Source organism: Haliaeetus albicilla, chromosome 10, assembly GCF_947461875.1.
Source record: "Haliaeetus albicilla chromosome 10, bHalAlb1.1, whole genome shotgun sequence".
Taxonomy (NCBI): domain Eukaryota; kingdom Metazoa; phylum Chordata; class Aves; order Accipitriformes; family Accipitridae; genus Haliaeetus; species Haliaeetus albicilla.
Window position 1 is genome coordinate 22,580,892 of NC_091492.1, and position 12,799 is coordinate 22,593,690.

At 60.0% G+C, this 12,799-nt stretch overlaps 2 protein-coding genes across 4 annotated transcripts in view; both read right to left on the minus strand.

Annotated features, from left to right (window-relative positions):
• Window positions 1–315: 315 nt before the first annotated feature.
• Window positions 316–4,314, minus strand: TPPP3 (tubulin polymerization promoting protein family member 3). Its single transcript, XM_069793877.1, has 4 exons — window positions 4,167–4,314; window positions 2,793–2,984; window positions 1,523–1,676; window positions 316–1,275 (listed from the first exon to the last, which is right to left on the minus strand). Exons 2-4 carry the CDS (start codon window positions 2,978–2,980, stop codon window positions 1,087–1,089), a joined length of 531 nt encoding a protein of 176 aa, XP_069649978.1. The 5' UTR covers window positions 2,981–2,984; window positions 4,167–4,314; the 3' UTR covers window positions 316–1,086.
• Window positions 4,315–12,354: 8,040 nt separating this feature from the next.
• The window catches only part of ZDHHC1 (zinc finger DHHC-type containing 1), an 18,974-nt gene continuing 18,529 nt past the window's right edge, over window positions 12,355–12,799 (minus strand). For all 3 annotated transcript variants that reach the window (XM_069793879.1, XM_069793880.1, XM_069793878.1), the window contains one exon: window positions 12,355–12,555. In XM_069793879.1, the coding sequence (XP_069649980.1) occupies window positions 12,505–12,555 (51 nt within the window). In that variant the 3' untranslated portion in view covers window positions 12,355–12,504. The remainder of the gene's footprint in view (window positions 12,556–12,799) is intronic.

The window sequence follows — 12,799 nt, forward strand, 5'->3', positions numbered from 1 at the left end:
CACCCAACCCCATCCCAGAGCTGCCATCCCATCCTGGAGCCCAGCCTGTTCCCAGGGATCGTTACCAGGAGCTCCTGTGTTTGGTTGCAAACAGAGCAGGAGAGGGAGCCAGGCGCTCATGTTTGTGTGCCTGTGGTTGCTCAGGCAACTTGGGGCCAGCCAGAGGCTGCCAAAACCACCAATGGCCAGGGTTGAGCCCATGGCACGGCTGCCCTGGGGCGGCATGGCCAGCCGAGCCTCCCACCATCCGGCTGGGTGAGCGGGCAAAGGGGCTCTCACTGCTCGGTCCCGCTGAACACAACCAGACTGGGGGCATCAGTGCGGATGGGGTTTTATTGCAGCACGGGTCTGCAGCATCCTTTGGTTTGGGCTTCACAAAGGCGGCGGGAGGCCATGGGGGTTCAAGTCAGAGACCTTTGCTGATGGCCAGGCAACACCAAGCTCTCCCGGGGTGCATCCCAGGGCTGGGCCGGGAGCATCCTGGCAGCAGTGGCACTAACAGCACCGCAGGGTCTGAGCTTCCTGCGGTGCTGGGCAAGCAGCAAAGCCGGGCAGCCCCGTGGTGAGGGCACTGGTGGGGAAGGAAGGAGGCAGCTGTGGTGTAACTGGTGCAGGGTTAAGGTAAGTCCCCAGGAGGTCTGCAGGGAAGACAGGCTGCAGTCCCCAGTGGGACTGGCAGGGAGGGTGCCCTGAAATCTGGGGCTGAGGTAGGGAAGGTCTGGGTGCCAGCTGGCCAGGGGAGCCCTAAGGAGCAGTGCTGTTAGTACGGCGAGCGCTGCCAGCGGCAGGGGGCTGGGGGAGACAGCACGGTGCAGGGGCGGGGGGGGGGGGTTTGGACAGGAAGGGCGGGGGGGGGGGTCACAGCACAGAGAGGGGGACAGACGTAGCGCTGGGGCAGAGCACGCGGCCCGGCGACTTTCCCAATCACATCAGCGCTGGGCGGCCGACATCTTGCCAGCCTGGGGCTGGCCCCAGCGCAGCCTGCCTGGCCCCACATCGTGCGGGCATGACCCAAGGCTGACGTGAGCGCTGGCCCCATGGCCGACGCGCAGGGACCGGGGTGGTGCGTGCCATGGGCACCCATCCCTACTTTTTCACTTTGGCGTCGTAGGTGCCCGCGTTCTTGTAGGCACTGACGTAGCCACTGGTGTCCACGATGTTCTCCCGCCCGCTCTTGCCCTTGCCCTTGCCGCTCTCGTCAAAGCGCTCCTTGTGGGAGCCCGTGTACTTGGAGGTGTCCGTCAGCCTCTCCACGGCCCCCACCGTCTTGGCTTTCTGCAGCGGGGAGATGGGACACGGGAGTCAAGAATATGCCCCATCCCCTTCACCCCTTGCCCCGTGCAAGCCCCTAACACCCCCTGAAGACCCTGCTGTGCTCCCCGTGCCCACCAGATCTATGTAACTTCCAGGGCCACCCAGGGCCATGGGGTCCCCAGGAAAGCATTTGTACTGTGGGCAGGGCTCCATCTTCCCCTCCTGAGCATCCCTCCTGCTCCCAGTGGCCAAGGGGTTCTTCACTCACCGTGACACCCACGTTAATGGGCTCCTTCCCTGCCACCAGCTGGCAGATGGCTTCATATGCCTCCTCTTTGCTCTTGTCCTTAAATCTCTTGGGGGCCAGCTCCTCCAGCGCCTTCTTGAACTCCTCGTAGTTGATGACGCGGGCCGTCTTCCCTCTGCAAGCACAAAACCCAGGCTGCCGTCAGCACATCTTCAGGTTGCACCTCCAAATGGGGCTGCAGCAGGTTGAGGTGCATCAGGGAGACCCTGGCTTTGTCCTCCACCAGCCTCGGGCCCCTCGCCCACCTCCAAAATGCAGCTACGGTGAGGGAAATCCCAGCCAAATGGGTCGGGCTGGACACAACTGGTGCTGAGCTCCAGGAGCTTTTCAGCCACATGCTGTTAAAGTCCCTGGTGCCAAAAACCTCTCCCCTGCATGCAAGTGCCCTGGGACTTGGGCGCTGGTGGCAGGAGGGGACACGCATCCATTCCCACTGCTCCCAGCCTGCCTGGGATGCCCGGCGCCCTCTCTCCCCTGGCAGGCATCTGTCCTTCTCTGGTCAAATTCGGAAGGACATGCACTGAGCACCTCTCCCACGAGTGCCTGGTCCTCATCTCCAGGGCAGCACACCAACCCACCCTTCCACATGCCAAAAACCTCCCAGTGCTCAGACCTTCCTGGCCCCACCAGGGAGCAAGGGCATGCCTGGACAGAGGGCATGGAGGGAGCAGGTTCTCCACCCATCCTTGCTCCTGCACCCTGGTGTGGAACATTGGGTGTCACCGTGTCCTCAGGGACCCCAAAAGCAGCCCCAGGTGCCTTTAGCTCTTCAGCTGCCTCTGTGACCTCCAAGGACCAGAGTCCTCCCCAAGCTCAGGTGTGGGCTCGCCGGGCCCAGGGATGGGCCGTGCCACATCACACGGGACACCCCTGAGCACCCTCCTCTGCTCCCTGTGGCACCTTCTTGCTAGATGGGAACCTGGCAGAATCGGCCAGGCCCACCCCAATGCCTGGGAGCAGGAGCAGAGGCAGAGCCTCTGCATCAAAATCTGAGCCTTCCAACCCCCCAAATTTGGACTAATTTATTATTAGGTCTTGCAAAAGCAGCCACACAAACTCCCTGAAGGCAGCACCTGCTGCTCCATGCCAAGTACAACACGGGAATGGAACAGAGTCAGGGTACGACACCCCCCTGGGGACCACTGCACCCAGGCACCGCCACCCTGCCTGCACTGCAAGGGCATCCCCACCCTCCGGGCTATTGGAGGCCCTGAAAAACCAAGTCACTTACTTCACCTTGGAGAAGACAATATCCACGTCGGTGCTGGTGACGCTTTTGCCATCGGTGACTTTGCAGTCTTTGCACAGCTTGGCCCAGTTCTTCCCATTCATTTCTTGTCCCGTAGCCTTGGTGTCGCCGTAGATGGCGAATTTGCGGAAGCTCTCTTCCAGGGACGCCATCTCAGTGCTCCTGGCCATGGGGCTGCAGGACAGGGGGGCAGAGAGGCCTGTTACTGCCCGGGCTCTGGCTGGCTGTGCCGGCAAGGCTCAGTTGGCTCAGCTCGCAGGTCCTCAAGGGCAGGAGGAGGAGGGCTGGCGAGGGCGGAGGGATTGCAGTGTGGGCTGAAGGGCTGGCGGCAGCCTCGGACAAGCCCCGAGGCCAACAGCTGGGATGCGTCTTGGGGGGTGGAGGGTCCTGACTAAGAGCTGTCAGCGGCGCGGCTGTCGGTTCCAGGGGATGGCGAGGAGTGAGCGCATCAGCCTGTCCCCTCGGGAGCACTCTCCAGGAATGACGCAATGCGGCTGCCTTCCTCCTGCTCGCGAATCATGAGAAACGGCACCGCTGCCTGCCTCCGGCCCCACCTCTCCCCTGCCCTCTGGCTCTGCCGACAGCCACATCCCCCTGCGTGGAGCTGGCAGCACCCCAGCTCTGCAACCTGGCCCCCGCCCCCGGGGCTGGACCAAACACGGTGACCCGCAGGCAGCGGTGCTGGGGTGCCGAGTCGCACAGCGCCGTGGCCGCTGCTCCATCCCGGCTTCCCGCCTGTCGTCGCCTCGCCAGCCTCGCCCTGCCGGCTCGGCATCCCTCGCCACGCGCTGACCGTGCGCCCACAGCATCTCAGCCAGGACCGGGCGCAGCGGTACCCGGGTGTGACTCCAGCACCCCGAGGTGCAGAGCGGGTACATCGCCCCGTGCCCGGGCGGGGGGCGGCACGGGCCCCCCCGGGGCCTTGGCGAGAGCCGGAGAGCGGGCACGACGGAGCAGCGGGCTCGGTTCCCGCGCCGCCGGCCCTTGCACTGCCTGGCGACCGTCGCTAAGGAGGAGCGGCGTTGCCTGGCGACCGTCGCTAGGGAGGAGCGGCGGGGCGGGGCGGCGAAGCCGCTGGTCCCCGCCCGCCCCCGGGCTCCCGCGGCTCACCCGCGGCTCCGGGCCCCGCACCGCACGGCCCCGCAGCAGGGAGCCGGGACCCTCCCCGCCCGGGGCGGGGGGGGGGGGTGTCACTGCCGGCGGCTGGGGGATGCCGGGGAAGCGGCGGCCCCCGGCCGCGCACCGGCCCCCGGGATGGGCAGCGAGCGGTCGGAGGCCGGGGGTCCGGGGGGTCCTGCTGCCGCCGCGCCCCGGGGCGGGGGGGGTCCCGGCACCGCCGCGGCCGCCCTCACTCACCTCCCGGCGCCGAGCTCTGAGGCGGGGGGGGCGGCCGCCGCCGCCTGTTTAAGGCGCCGCCATGGCGACGGGAGGGGCTGCGGGCCGCGCCCGCACGGGGCTCCGGGCCGCCCCCTCCCGCCTCCCCCGGGCCGCGGCGCGGCTGGGGAGCGCCCTCGGGGCGGGGAGACGGAGCCCGGGCAGCCGTCCCGGACCGCCTCTGGGACGCCCTCCACCACCCCACGAAGCGCCTCCATCACCCCACGAGGACCCACCAGCACCCCACGAGGCCCCTCCATCACCCCATGAGGTCCCACCAGCACCCAGCAAGGACCGATCATCAGCCCACAAGGTCTTTCCACCACCCCACGAGGCCCCTCCATCACCCCACGAGGTTCCTCCACCACCCTGCCACCGCAGTCTCCCCCCGGCAGTCCCCCTGTTCCCTGCCCTACACACCCAGCGTGCCCCTCCATAGAGGAGCCGGACCCTCTTGGTGGGTGACATCATGGACCAAAGGCACTGCTCAGGCTGCGGGGGCAAATGCCAACCATCCTGGTGTGCCAGGCACAGCGGTGAGTGCCTGTCCCCTCTGCACGGCCCGGTGGGACACCCCTAGAGCAACCCTGGGGACAGCCAGCTGCATGCCAGTGCTGCCCATTGCTGCCCTCACCCAGAGCCCGACCACACGTGGGGTGCCTGGCGGGTGCTGCGGGCTGAAGCAGCACCCAAATATTGTGGTTGCCATGGAGTCCCGACACAATCCACACCACTTACTCACCGCCCCACCTCAGCTGTTTGCCCACAGCCTGTTCTGACCTCTGCACTCCCCTGGCACTCCCCGCCCTCGCTCCAGCAGGCGCAGGCTGTTGTGCATGGCCAGCCGCAGCATCACCAGGAGTTGTTCACACCAAGGGGCCGCAGCGTGCGGTTTGCTGCTGCCATGCAGGGTCCTACAGGTAAATCAGCAGCTTGGGGAGCTGGGCAGCCTTTGGCACCCTGCAGCCTCCGTCTGCCCTGGTCCCTGTGCAGAGGAGCTGCAGGGCAAGGATGGACACGGGCATCCCCATGGCTGAGCTGCCCCAAGGGGTATCCCAGTTCTGCTCTTGCACCCAGAGCCCTTTGCTTTGGGGTACAGCCGCAGTGACAACCTCCCCCCTTTTGGCTGAGGGGCATATGTTCTCTGCCGGGACCTTGTTGACTGGACAAAGCCCTGAGCAAGTTGCTCATACTGATCCTGGCTTGGAGCGGGGTCCGGAGACCTCCAGAGGTGACCGCCAGCCAACTCTGCAAGTCTGTGATTTGTGATCACTAACTTTACCTCCTGCCTCAGAGGTGAGTGCCAGGGCTGGTGTCAGAGGACGCAAGCATGCCACAGCACCTGCCTGCTTTGGGTAGCTCCAGATGCTCAAGGCCACATGAAGGACCTCACTTTCTCATGGCCCCCAACTAGCCTTGTGACCCCTCTGTCGGCAGGAGCTGCTGTTTCACAGCCCAGCCAGAGACAGGGTGAGAACCCATGGCTGCCAGGTGGCAAGGACATCTTGGAGGGGACAGGCAAGGGTGGGCAGGACAGGTGTGGAGGCTCATCTAGTAGGGCTGGACCAGCCTGATGCCAGAGTCCAGGCAGACCTCACCCACGAGTGTCTCTCCTCTGTCCAGCTTGTACTGGTAGCGTTCAGACTGGGTGCTGCACAGATGTGGCACCAGGAGGACTCTGTCCTAAACATGCATGCATCCCGCTCTTCAGAAACTACAAAAGCAGGTCCCAAAGTGCAGAGGCTCAGAGGTTACACCAGCTAGCTGTGAAGTGGGAATTTAAACCAGCCTCCATCCAGGCCAGCAAGGACCTAGGGCTGTCGTCCCACCCCTCAGAAAGTTGGGAAAAGCTGCTCACCTGCTCTCTGCTTTAAGGAGAGAGCAATAATTGGGGCTGCCGTATCGAGGAGGGTGGTTAAGTCTTGCTGAAGGTACAGCCTTGTCCTTAGCTTGCCCTGCAACTCCCCACTAGAAGCAGGTGTCTTTATTTCCAGCCAACAGCTCCGGAGACGAGCCCAGGTAATGGCAGCTGGAACATCCAGCCTGCAGCAGCTCTGGCAGGGCTTGGCAGCAGCAGGCAGTGCAAGAGCCCAGATGCACTGAGCTGGCAGCAGGCAGGAGCTGAACGAGAGGTGGGTACGTCAGCAGCTCTTCTGCCAGAGCTCCAGCCGGCCCCGGGGGCTGCAGAGCCCAAAAAGCCAAGAGGCGGCACATGGGGAGAGCGGGGCAAGCGGGGGGGCACCAAGCCAGGGCTGGCGAGTTGCCCCACGGGGTCGGGCTGAGCCGGTCAGGTTTCGGTTCCTAAGAGCTGGGGTTTGTTGTGCATTTGTTGTCACCATGACAGCCCTGTTGGGATGGAGCATGGTCCTTGGCTGGCTCCTCTTGTTCCTCATGCAGCCCGGAAAAGGAAGCCCGGGAGGAGGCTGTGACTTGGTCCGGAGCCTGGAGCGCGGGCAGGAGCTGAGGAGGAGGTTGCACAGGTCCTGTGATGTGGTGGAGGAGCACGGACACGGCTCAGTGCTCAGCTCCCCAGGGTCCTTTCCCTTCTTGCATTTCCAATAAAGGTCAGGAAGTTGCCAGGCTGTCTCCTACTCTGGGCAACTTAATGAGCCGCATAACTCCAGAGCTTACCCGAGGCACACCGAGGCTCACAGCTCAGTGTCACCAAGACACGGGTTCTGATGCTGCGCTTGTCCCTGCTAGGACCATGTCTATCTCCCCATCTTCACGCAGAGTCCTGGAGTGCTGCGATAGCTCCAGGGTGCAGCTCAGAGCTTGCACGAGAGCACAAGCACAACCTTGGAGCACCCTCTCTGCTCACCCTCCGTTCTCTTTGGCTCTTGCCTCCCCGGAGGCTGGGCACCACAGGCTCCCCGGAGTCATCTTGTTTCAGGAATGAGTCGCTGGCTGGGCCGCATCTGGGGTGGGATGAGGTTATGCAGGAACACTGCTTCTCTAGCACAAGTTGCTACAAAACAGAGGGAAGTGTTTCGGAGGTTGTGCAATATGTATATGGTAACCCCAGCAACAGCGTGTCCACAAGGCATTAACGGAGGCTTAGCTGTGGCTGATGGGCAGCGCGATCGTGGTGTGCGTGTGTGCCGGGTGTGCCAGCGGCACGCAGAGCCGAGGGGGGATCTGCCGCTCGAGCTGGGGTCCTGGCTGCGATGCACGGCACGGGGCAGAGAGGAGGGGGGGAAAAAGCTCTGTCCTCTGGCAGGAGCTTCCTTTCCCCCCACCATGCTCTCAGGACGTGTCAAAAGCAGCGCCCAGGAACAGACTTGCCAAAAGTCATTTCCCCAAGGAAGGTCCCCTTGACTTCAAAGAGAAAACTAAGAAATTTGAGTCAGGCCCAAAGATGAAAGCAAGCAGGGCATACGTCCCACACCAAGGCAGAGAGGCTTACAGTAGGCACTGCAAGGCCTGGGCACAGCTGCTGGTGAGTGGCCAGGGACGGTGATTTATGATTTTAGAGGACTCTGGAAAGCTGTCACCATCCTGCAAATGCTTTGCTTGTTCCTAATAAAAAGCCACAGCATCTCGTGGTGGAAACAGCCAGCCCAGGGCACTGCCTCCTGCTGATGGGAGAGTTCGTGCACTGGCAAAAACCGGGGATGCCAGACCTCAATGTTTCTGCAGCGATGGGGAGCTGAAGGCATCAGGACTTCTGCTGTCGCCTTAACCGAGCTCCGTGATGGTCTTGGGCTGTAGCAAGGGCTTAGCTCACGGTCATTGCAGTCCTCTGGTATCATGGCCAGGACCGCTCTGCCCACACGCCGGCCTCTGCAGCAGTACCCGAATGGGACTCCTTCCTTCCACTTGCTGCCACAGGTCTGCTATGGACCTTCCTCATCCAGGGCAGCAGCCTCGACAGGGCAGCAGAAATGCCCTCAGCACCTGAACCCACAGGGTATCAGCATTAGGGTCCCAAAAGGACAGAAATGAGGTGGGGAAGGAGAGAGCCCAGGCTGTGCCTGCCCCTGCTGTGACCATCCTGGAAGGTACCAGCTGCCTGCTGTGGAAAACTTCCACGACTTTGTGGGATACCACACACAGCATCCAAAGCCAGGGTCCCAAGGGCACGTGCATATTGCAAAGCGGCATCTGCAAAAGGCCCTCCTCATGAAGCAGCTCAGCTGAGATGCTGGACTGCACTTGCGAAGGTTCATTTTTGCTGGGAACTGACCTGAGGCAGAGAGCAGTTCTCCCAGGGGTTAAAACCATCTCAGGCTCACCATTTTCATTCCTGGGTGCCCAATATGCATCTTCAACAGTCCTCCTTTAATGTGGTTGTGGTGAAAACACAAAACCCAGCCAAAATCAAACACCACACGGCACACACAATCCTACCTGCTGCCTGTGAGGTTCAGGAGACCAGAGCCCAACGCTGGCAGTGCTGGAAGCCTGTCCTGCTGGGGCCTGGCTCTTCGCTCAGCGCCCAGCTGCCCCAACACACAGACAAGGCATTGCACATTTTGCAGCCTTGATTTATTCTGCCTCTTCCAGCACTTGATGTAGTGGAGACAATGGTCCATGGCTCAGCTGAAGGCAGCAGAAAGATGTCTTCCCTACCTAGAGAAACTCCCATATCAGGGTCCCCAAGGCATCCTGTTGGCCTCCAACAAAAAGCGTGGTCTCCCGCTCCTTGTGGAGAAGCCTGCAGGGCAGGACAGAACCAGTACAGCCCAGCAGCTTATGGGGCTCTCTGCTGGTTGTCCAGGACTCTGGGGGCGAAGACCTTTCTCACGTGGGTGTTTGTGTGCGTGGCAGGGGAATTTGAGGCTTACGGGCCATTATCAGCAGGACAACTGGGTGGTAAGCACAGCCTGGCATGGGGAGGACAACTAAATGCTGGACCTGAGGGTGAGACCTCTGCTCCTGGAGAGGGTCATGTCCCAGCAAACTGTAGGACATCCCCTTCCTTCTCAGCTGGTGCTCAGAACCTGCCACCTCAGGACATGCTGGACCTTTCTTTCCCTGGACATCTGATAGACCAGGAAACCTGGCTCCACTCACCCCAAAGGGCACAGCAGTCTTCCTGTAGCATGGTGCACAGCCGGACTGGCCTCCTCCCTGTGGTGCTCACCCTGCTGCAGCACAGAAACCAGGCTGGAGTTACGTATCTCCTGGAGAAGGTGGTCCACCCCCTACGCCTCAGGGAAGGCAGTCCCACCTAACATCCATAGGGTCTTATGGAGAGGGTACCACTGTCACCCCTACACAGGTTAAGGTGCTAAGCCCAGCTGGGACATCAGAGGTGCAGGGAAAAGTGGGGGGACCATCAGCTGGGCAGATAAATTAATGACTGCAAAAAAGGAGGAAACTATTTAGCAAAGGGCATAGAAATTTATTATGGACAGAGCTACTAAAGAGCTCCATACAATGACTTTGGGACTCGTTCTGCATGGATGAAGGGTAAGAAAACACACGAGGTCTGCTCAGGGGCACCTGCTGGAGAGAAATTACCAATGCCTTCTGGGTGGAGGGACAGCTGGCCTTTGAAAATCCTGAGCCCAGCATTACCGCAGGGTGTAGTTTACTTGGATGACAGCAGACATGAGGAGAAACAACTGGAAGGACTTTGTCTAACCAGGATCCATCAGTGAGCAGATGCCCTGGTCTCTGCAGACAAGCAGTGACATGTCTGCTCATCCACAAGGGTTGGTCCCACACATGCCTGCTTTTCCAAAGGGTCACACTGCCAGCGGTTACCACTGGCCACAGCAGCAAGGGAAGCTGCAAGGAGTGTGACCACAGGCCAACCCTTCCTGCAAATTGAGACATAGTGACTTCAACAGCTACATGAGACTTCACTTTTGCTGATCAATGGCCCACGTAATTCAATGAAGAGTCAAGGCTCCTCATTCCAGCTCTTTCAGGAGTCAAAAATCAGACAACAGAGAAGGATGGTGAGACAGGCTTTTAAAGAAGCCCAGGGTCAGTGATCGTAGCTATGCTGCCTTGCCAGAATTTGCCAAGGACTGTCCCAGGGACTGCTTGGCCTGGATGGTCCTGTCTATGCGCCACACTTACCCCATAAACCCTTCCACAAAGGGAGGACTCCCCTACTCCAGCTTCAGCTCTGCAAGGATCATGGGTTTCCAGGAGCAGCCGCAGCACTTTGCCTGCTCCACTTTGCCTGCTCCTTGAAGGCAAGCACTACTTGAAATGTCCACTGCATGAGCACCACACAGCATGGTGTTGGCCAGGTGACAGTGCTGGGGTGCTTCCCAAGGGAGCTGGGCCAGCTGCCAGCATTCAGGGGTGCCCCTGGAATGAGCTGAGGCTTTCAACATACAGTAGCCACCTTCCTGCCTCTCTCTGCTGAAGTGAGCTCCCCAGAAGGAAATCTGTCTGGACCTAAAGCTCCAGGGGAAGCAGACTTTGTGTGAACCTCAGAGCAGCACAGAAGCCAGCGTGAGCACTGGGATGACAGGCAACAGCCGGGCTGGGAAGTGTGTACATCAAACCTGGGAGTCCAGCCTGCCTGTCCCGTGTTGGCTTTGCCCAGAGGGCATTTGTCCCCAGATATCCTGTCCTGCTTGTCCCAGATATCCTGTCCTGCTCTCAACCTTTTCTGATGAATGCTCGCAGACCGAGCTATGCGAGGGGAGGAACAGCTTAGCTCGACCCACATGGCACCCCACTTTGTCTTGTCTTCCCTAACCTGCACCCACCACAGGCTGGAGAAAGGGTTGGTTGTGGTTTCCATGCATCAAAACATTTGGTAGAGTAATAAAGACTTCCCGGGCTTCCTCTTCTCTGCTGGTGCACCTATTTGTTCACACACACCAGCAGCGTGCAGCATCAAGGGCTTGTCCAGAAACAGTGCAACCAGCCAAGCCAGCCGCTGCTGCTCAGGGCACTGGCCATGCTGGGGAGGCAGGAGCTGTGCAGGTGCCACGGCTGTCAAGTGACAAATCGTGTCAGGCACACCCATGCCAGTGGCAAGGCCCATTGGGATGTGTGCATAGCTGCTATCCTGGGCTCTGAGGTTAGCTGGCTGCTAGGCAGATCTGGGCTTGTTGGCAGCCCCGACCTCAGTGCTCAGCCAGGAATTTGGAATGGGGCGTGCTGCCTGGGAAAGCCAAGGTGCTGTAGCTCAGCAGCCCAGGCAGCTGTCTGCTTCTCACCACCAGCACAGGGTGCTGTGACTTGAGGCACTGGCTACATGCCCCAGTGTCTGCTGCAGGATTTTTCTGCAGTACAGAGACTCCAGGCTTGGCTGTGGACTAATGGGGATCTGGCAGCCCAGGAAATGGAAAGGTGAGAAAGCTCTCTGATGAGAAAGCTGCACTGTGCGGCACCTCAGGCTGCTGGGAAGGTGAAGCAGGTCAAACTACGCTGCCTTACAGAGTACATGCTGGTGGTGGACTTGGCTTGAGGGTACACAGTGGAAAGCAGTATAGGGACAGGGCAATACTGAGGTTACTCCCTGACCACCTGCTGAAGCCCCTGCGCATGATCCAAAGACTGACAGGATGTAGGCAGATGGGAAAATTAGTTTCCAGGGTGCCAAGGAACAGCAGAAATGCAGCCTTGTTCTTCCCCATGCACTCTCCCAGAAAGTTACTGCCGTACTAGTGTGCAGAGGGCCAGGAGGGTGAAGCCCTTTCCTACGGAAAGCACTTGAATTCTCTCTAGCAACATGCCTACCTCAGGTTTGCCACCTTATTGCTTCTTGCTTTTGGTTGAGCATGAGAAATGTCTCACTGCAGTCTGACGGCTAGCACACAGTGCAGGGATGAGTCCCTTAGCCCTCTACGGAGTACTAATGCTGCAGTCCTTAACCAGTGGCAGCCCTGGGCACATCCCTATCAGGGGAGACTGTTTCCCCTTGACAAGGAGAGTGGAACTGGGCTCGGGGGCACTCCTGGCTTAGGAAGAGGCAGCCGCCAGAAACAACGATGCAGCGGGTTTTTTACTGCCTCTCAGCTAGTTTGCTGGAAGATGGGCAGCATCAGGTAAAGGGACACTGCTACCTCCAGGGAAAAAGACAAGTCACTGGAGTCAAGATCTTTGAACAGCAACATACAAATAGAAAAAGAACCTCTTGCCTTGTCCCAGAGGCTATGGCTTTGGAAAGCTGATCACTAGGCCGCTGTGGTGTTTGTCCTTATGTCCTTAAAGCATGAATCATGTCTGCCCATGCGCTGCTTGCTGGTGCATTTTCTGTGGTGTGGCTCGGATGTGCTCTCACTGGGCTGGGGCTGAGAGACATGAGGTTCTCCACTGCTCTTACTTACAAACACAGCAGGAATCTTAGAAAAAAGTTCCAGGTCTCGTTCCATGCGTCTGTCTTGCTGGCAGCTTTTCCTTTTTACCTTGTGTCCAGAATATACATTCTTCTTCCTGTCACCTCTGGGACTGTCTGTGGACAAAGGATAGTGTTGAGAGTTGCTTGAGTTATTCTTAGGAGGCCCATGAAGGGCTGTGCTCCCAAGGCGAGTCTGAGCCACAGGAATCTCATCCATGGACTCGGCGGACTCTGAGTGATAGTCAGCTGGGGGTCCCGCCCCCTGGATGAGGCCGATGCTGCTGGGGGGCACAGCAGCTCTCAGAGGAAAAGCTGGCACTAGGAGGTGAAGGCTGTGGGAAGTTGAGGTGGCAGCAGC

Excerpts from the sequence above, each read along its gene's own strand:
- TPPP3 (XM_069793877.1), bottom strand. The coding sequence starts at position 2,980 with ATGGCCAGGAGCACTGAGATGGCGTCCCTGGAAGAGAGCTTCCGCAAA. Across the intron at positions 1,677-2,792 it reads ATTGTCTTCTCCAAGGTGAA|AGGGAAGACGGCCCGCGTCA; the intron begins GTAAGTGACTTG and ends TTGTGCTTGCAG. Across the intron at positions 1,276-1,522 it reads CCATTAACGTGGGTGTCACG|AAAGCCAAGACGGTGGGGGC; the intron begins GTGAGTGAAGAA and ends TCCCCGCTGCAG.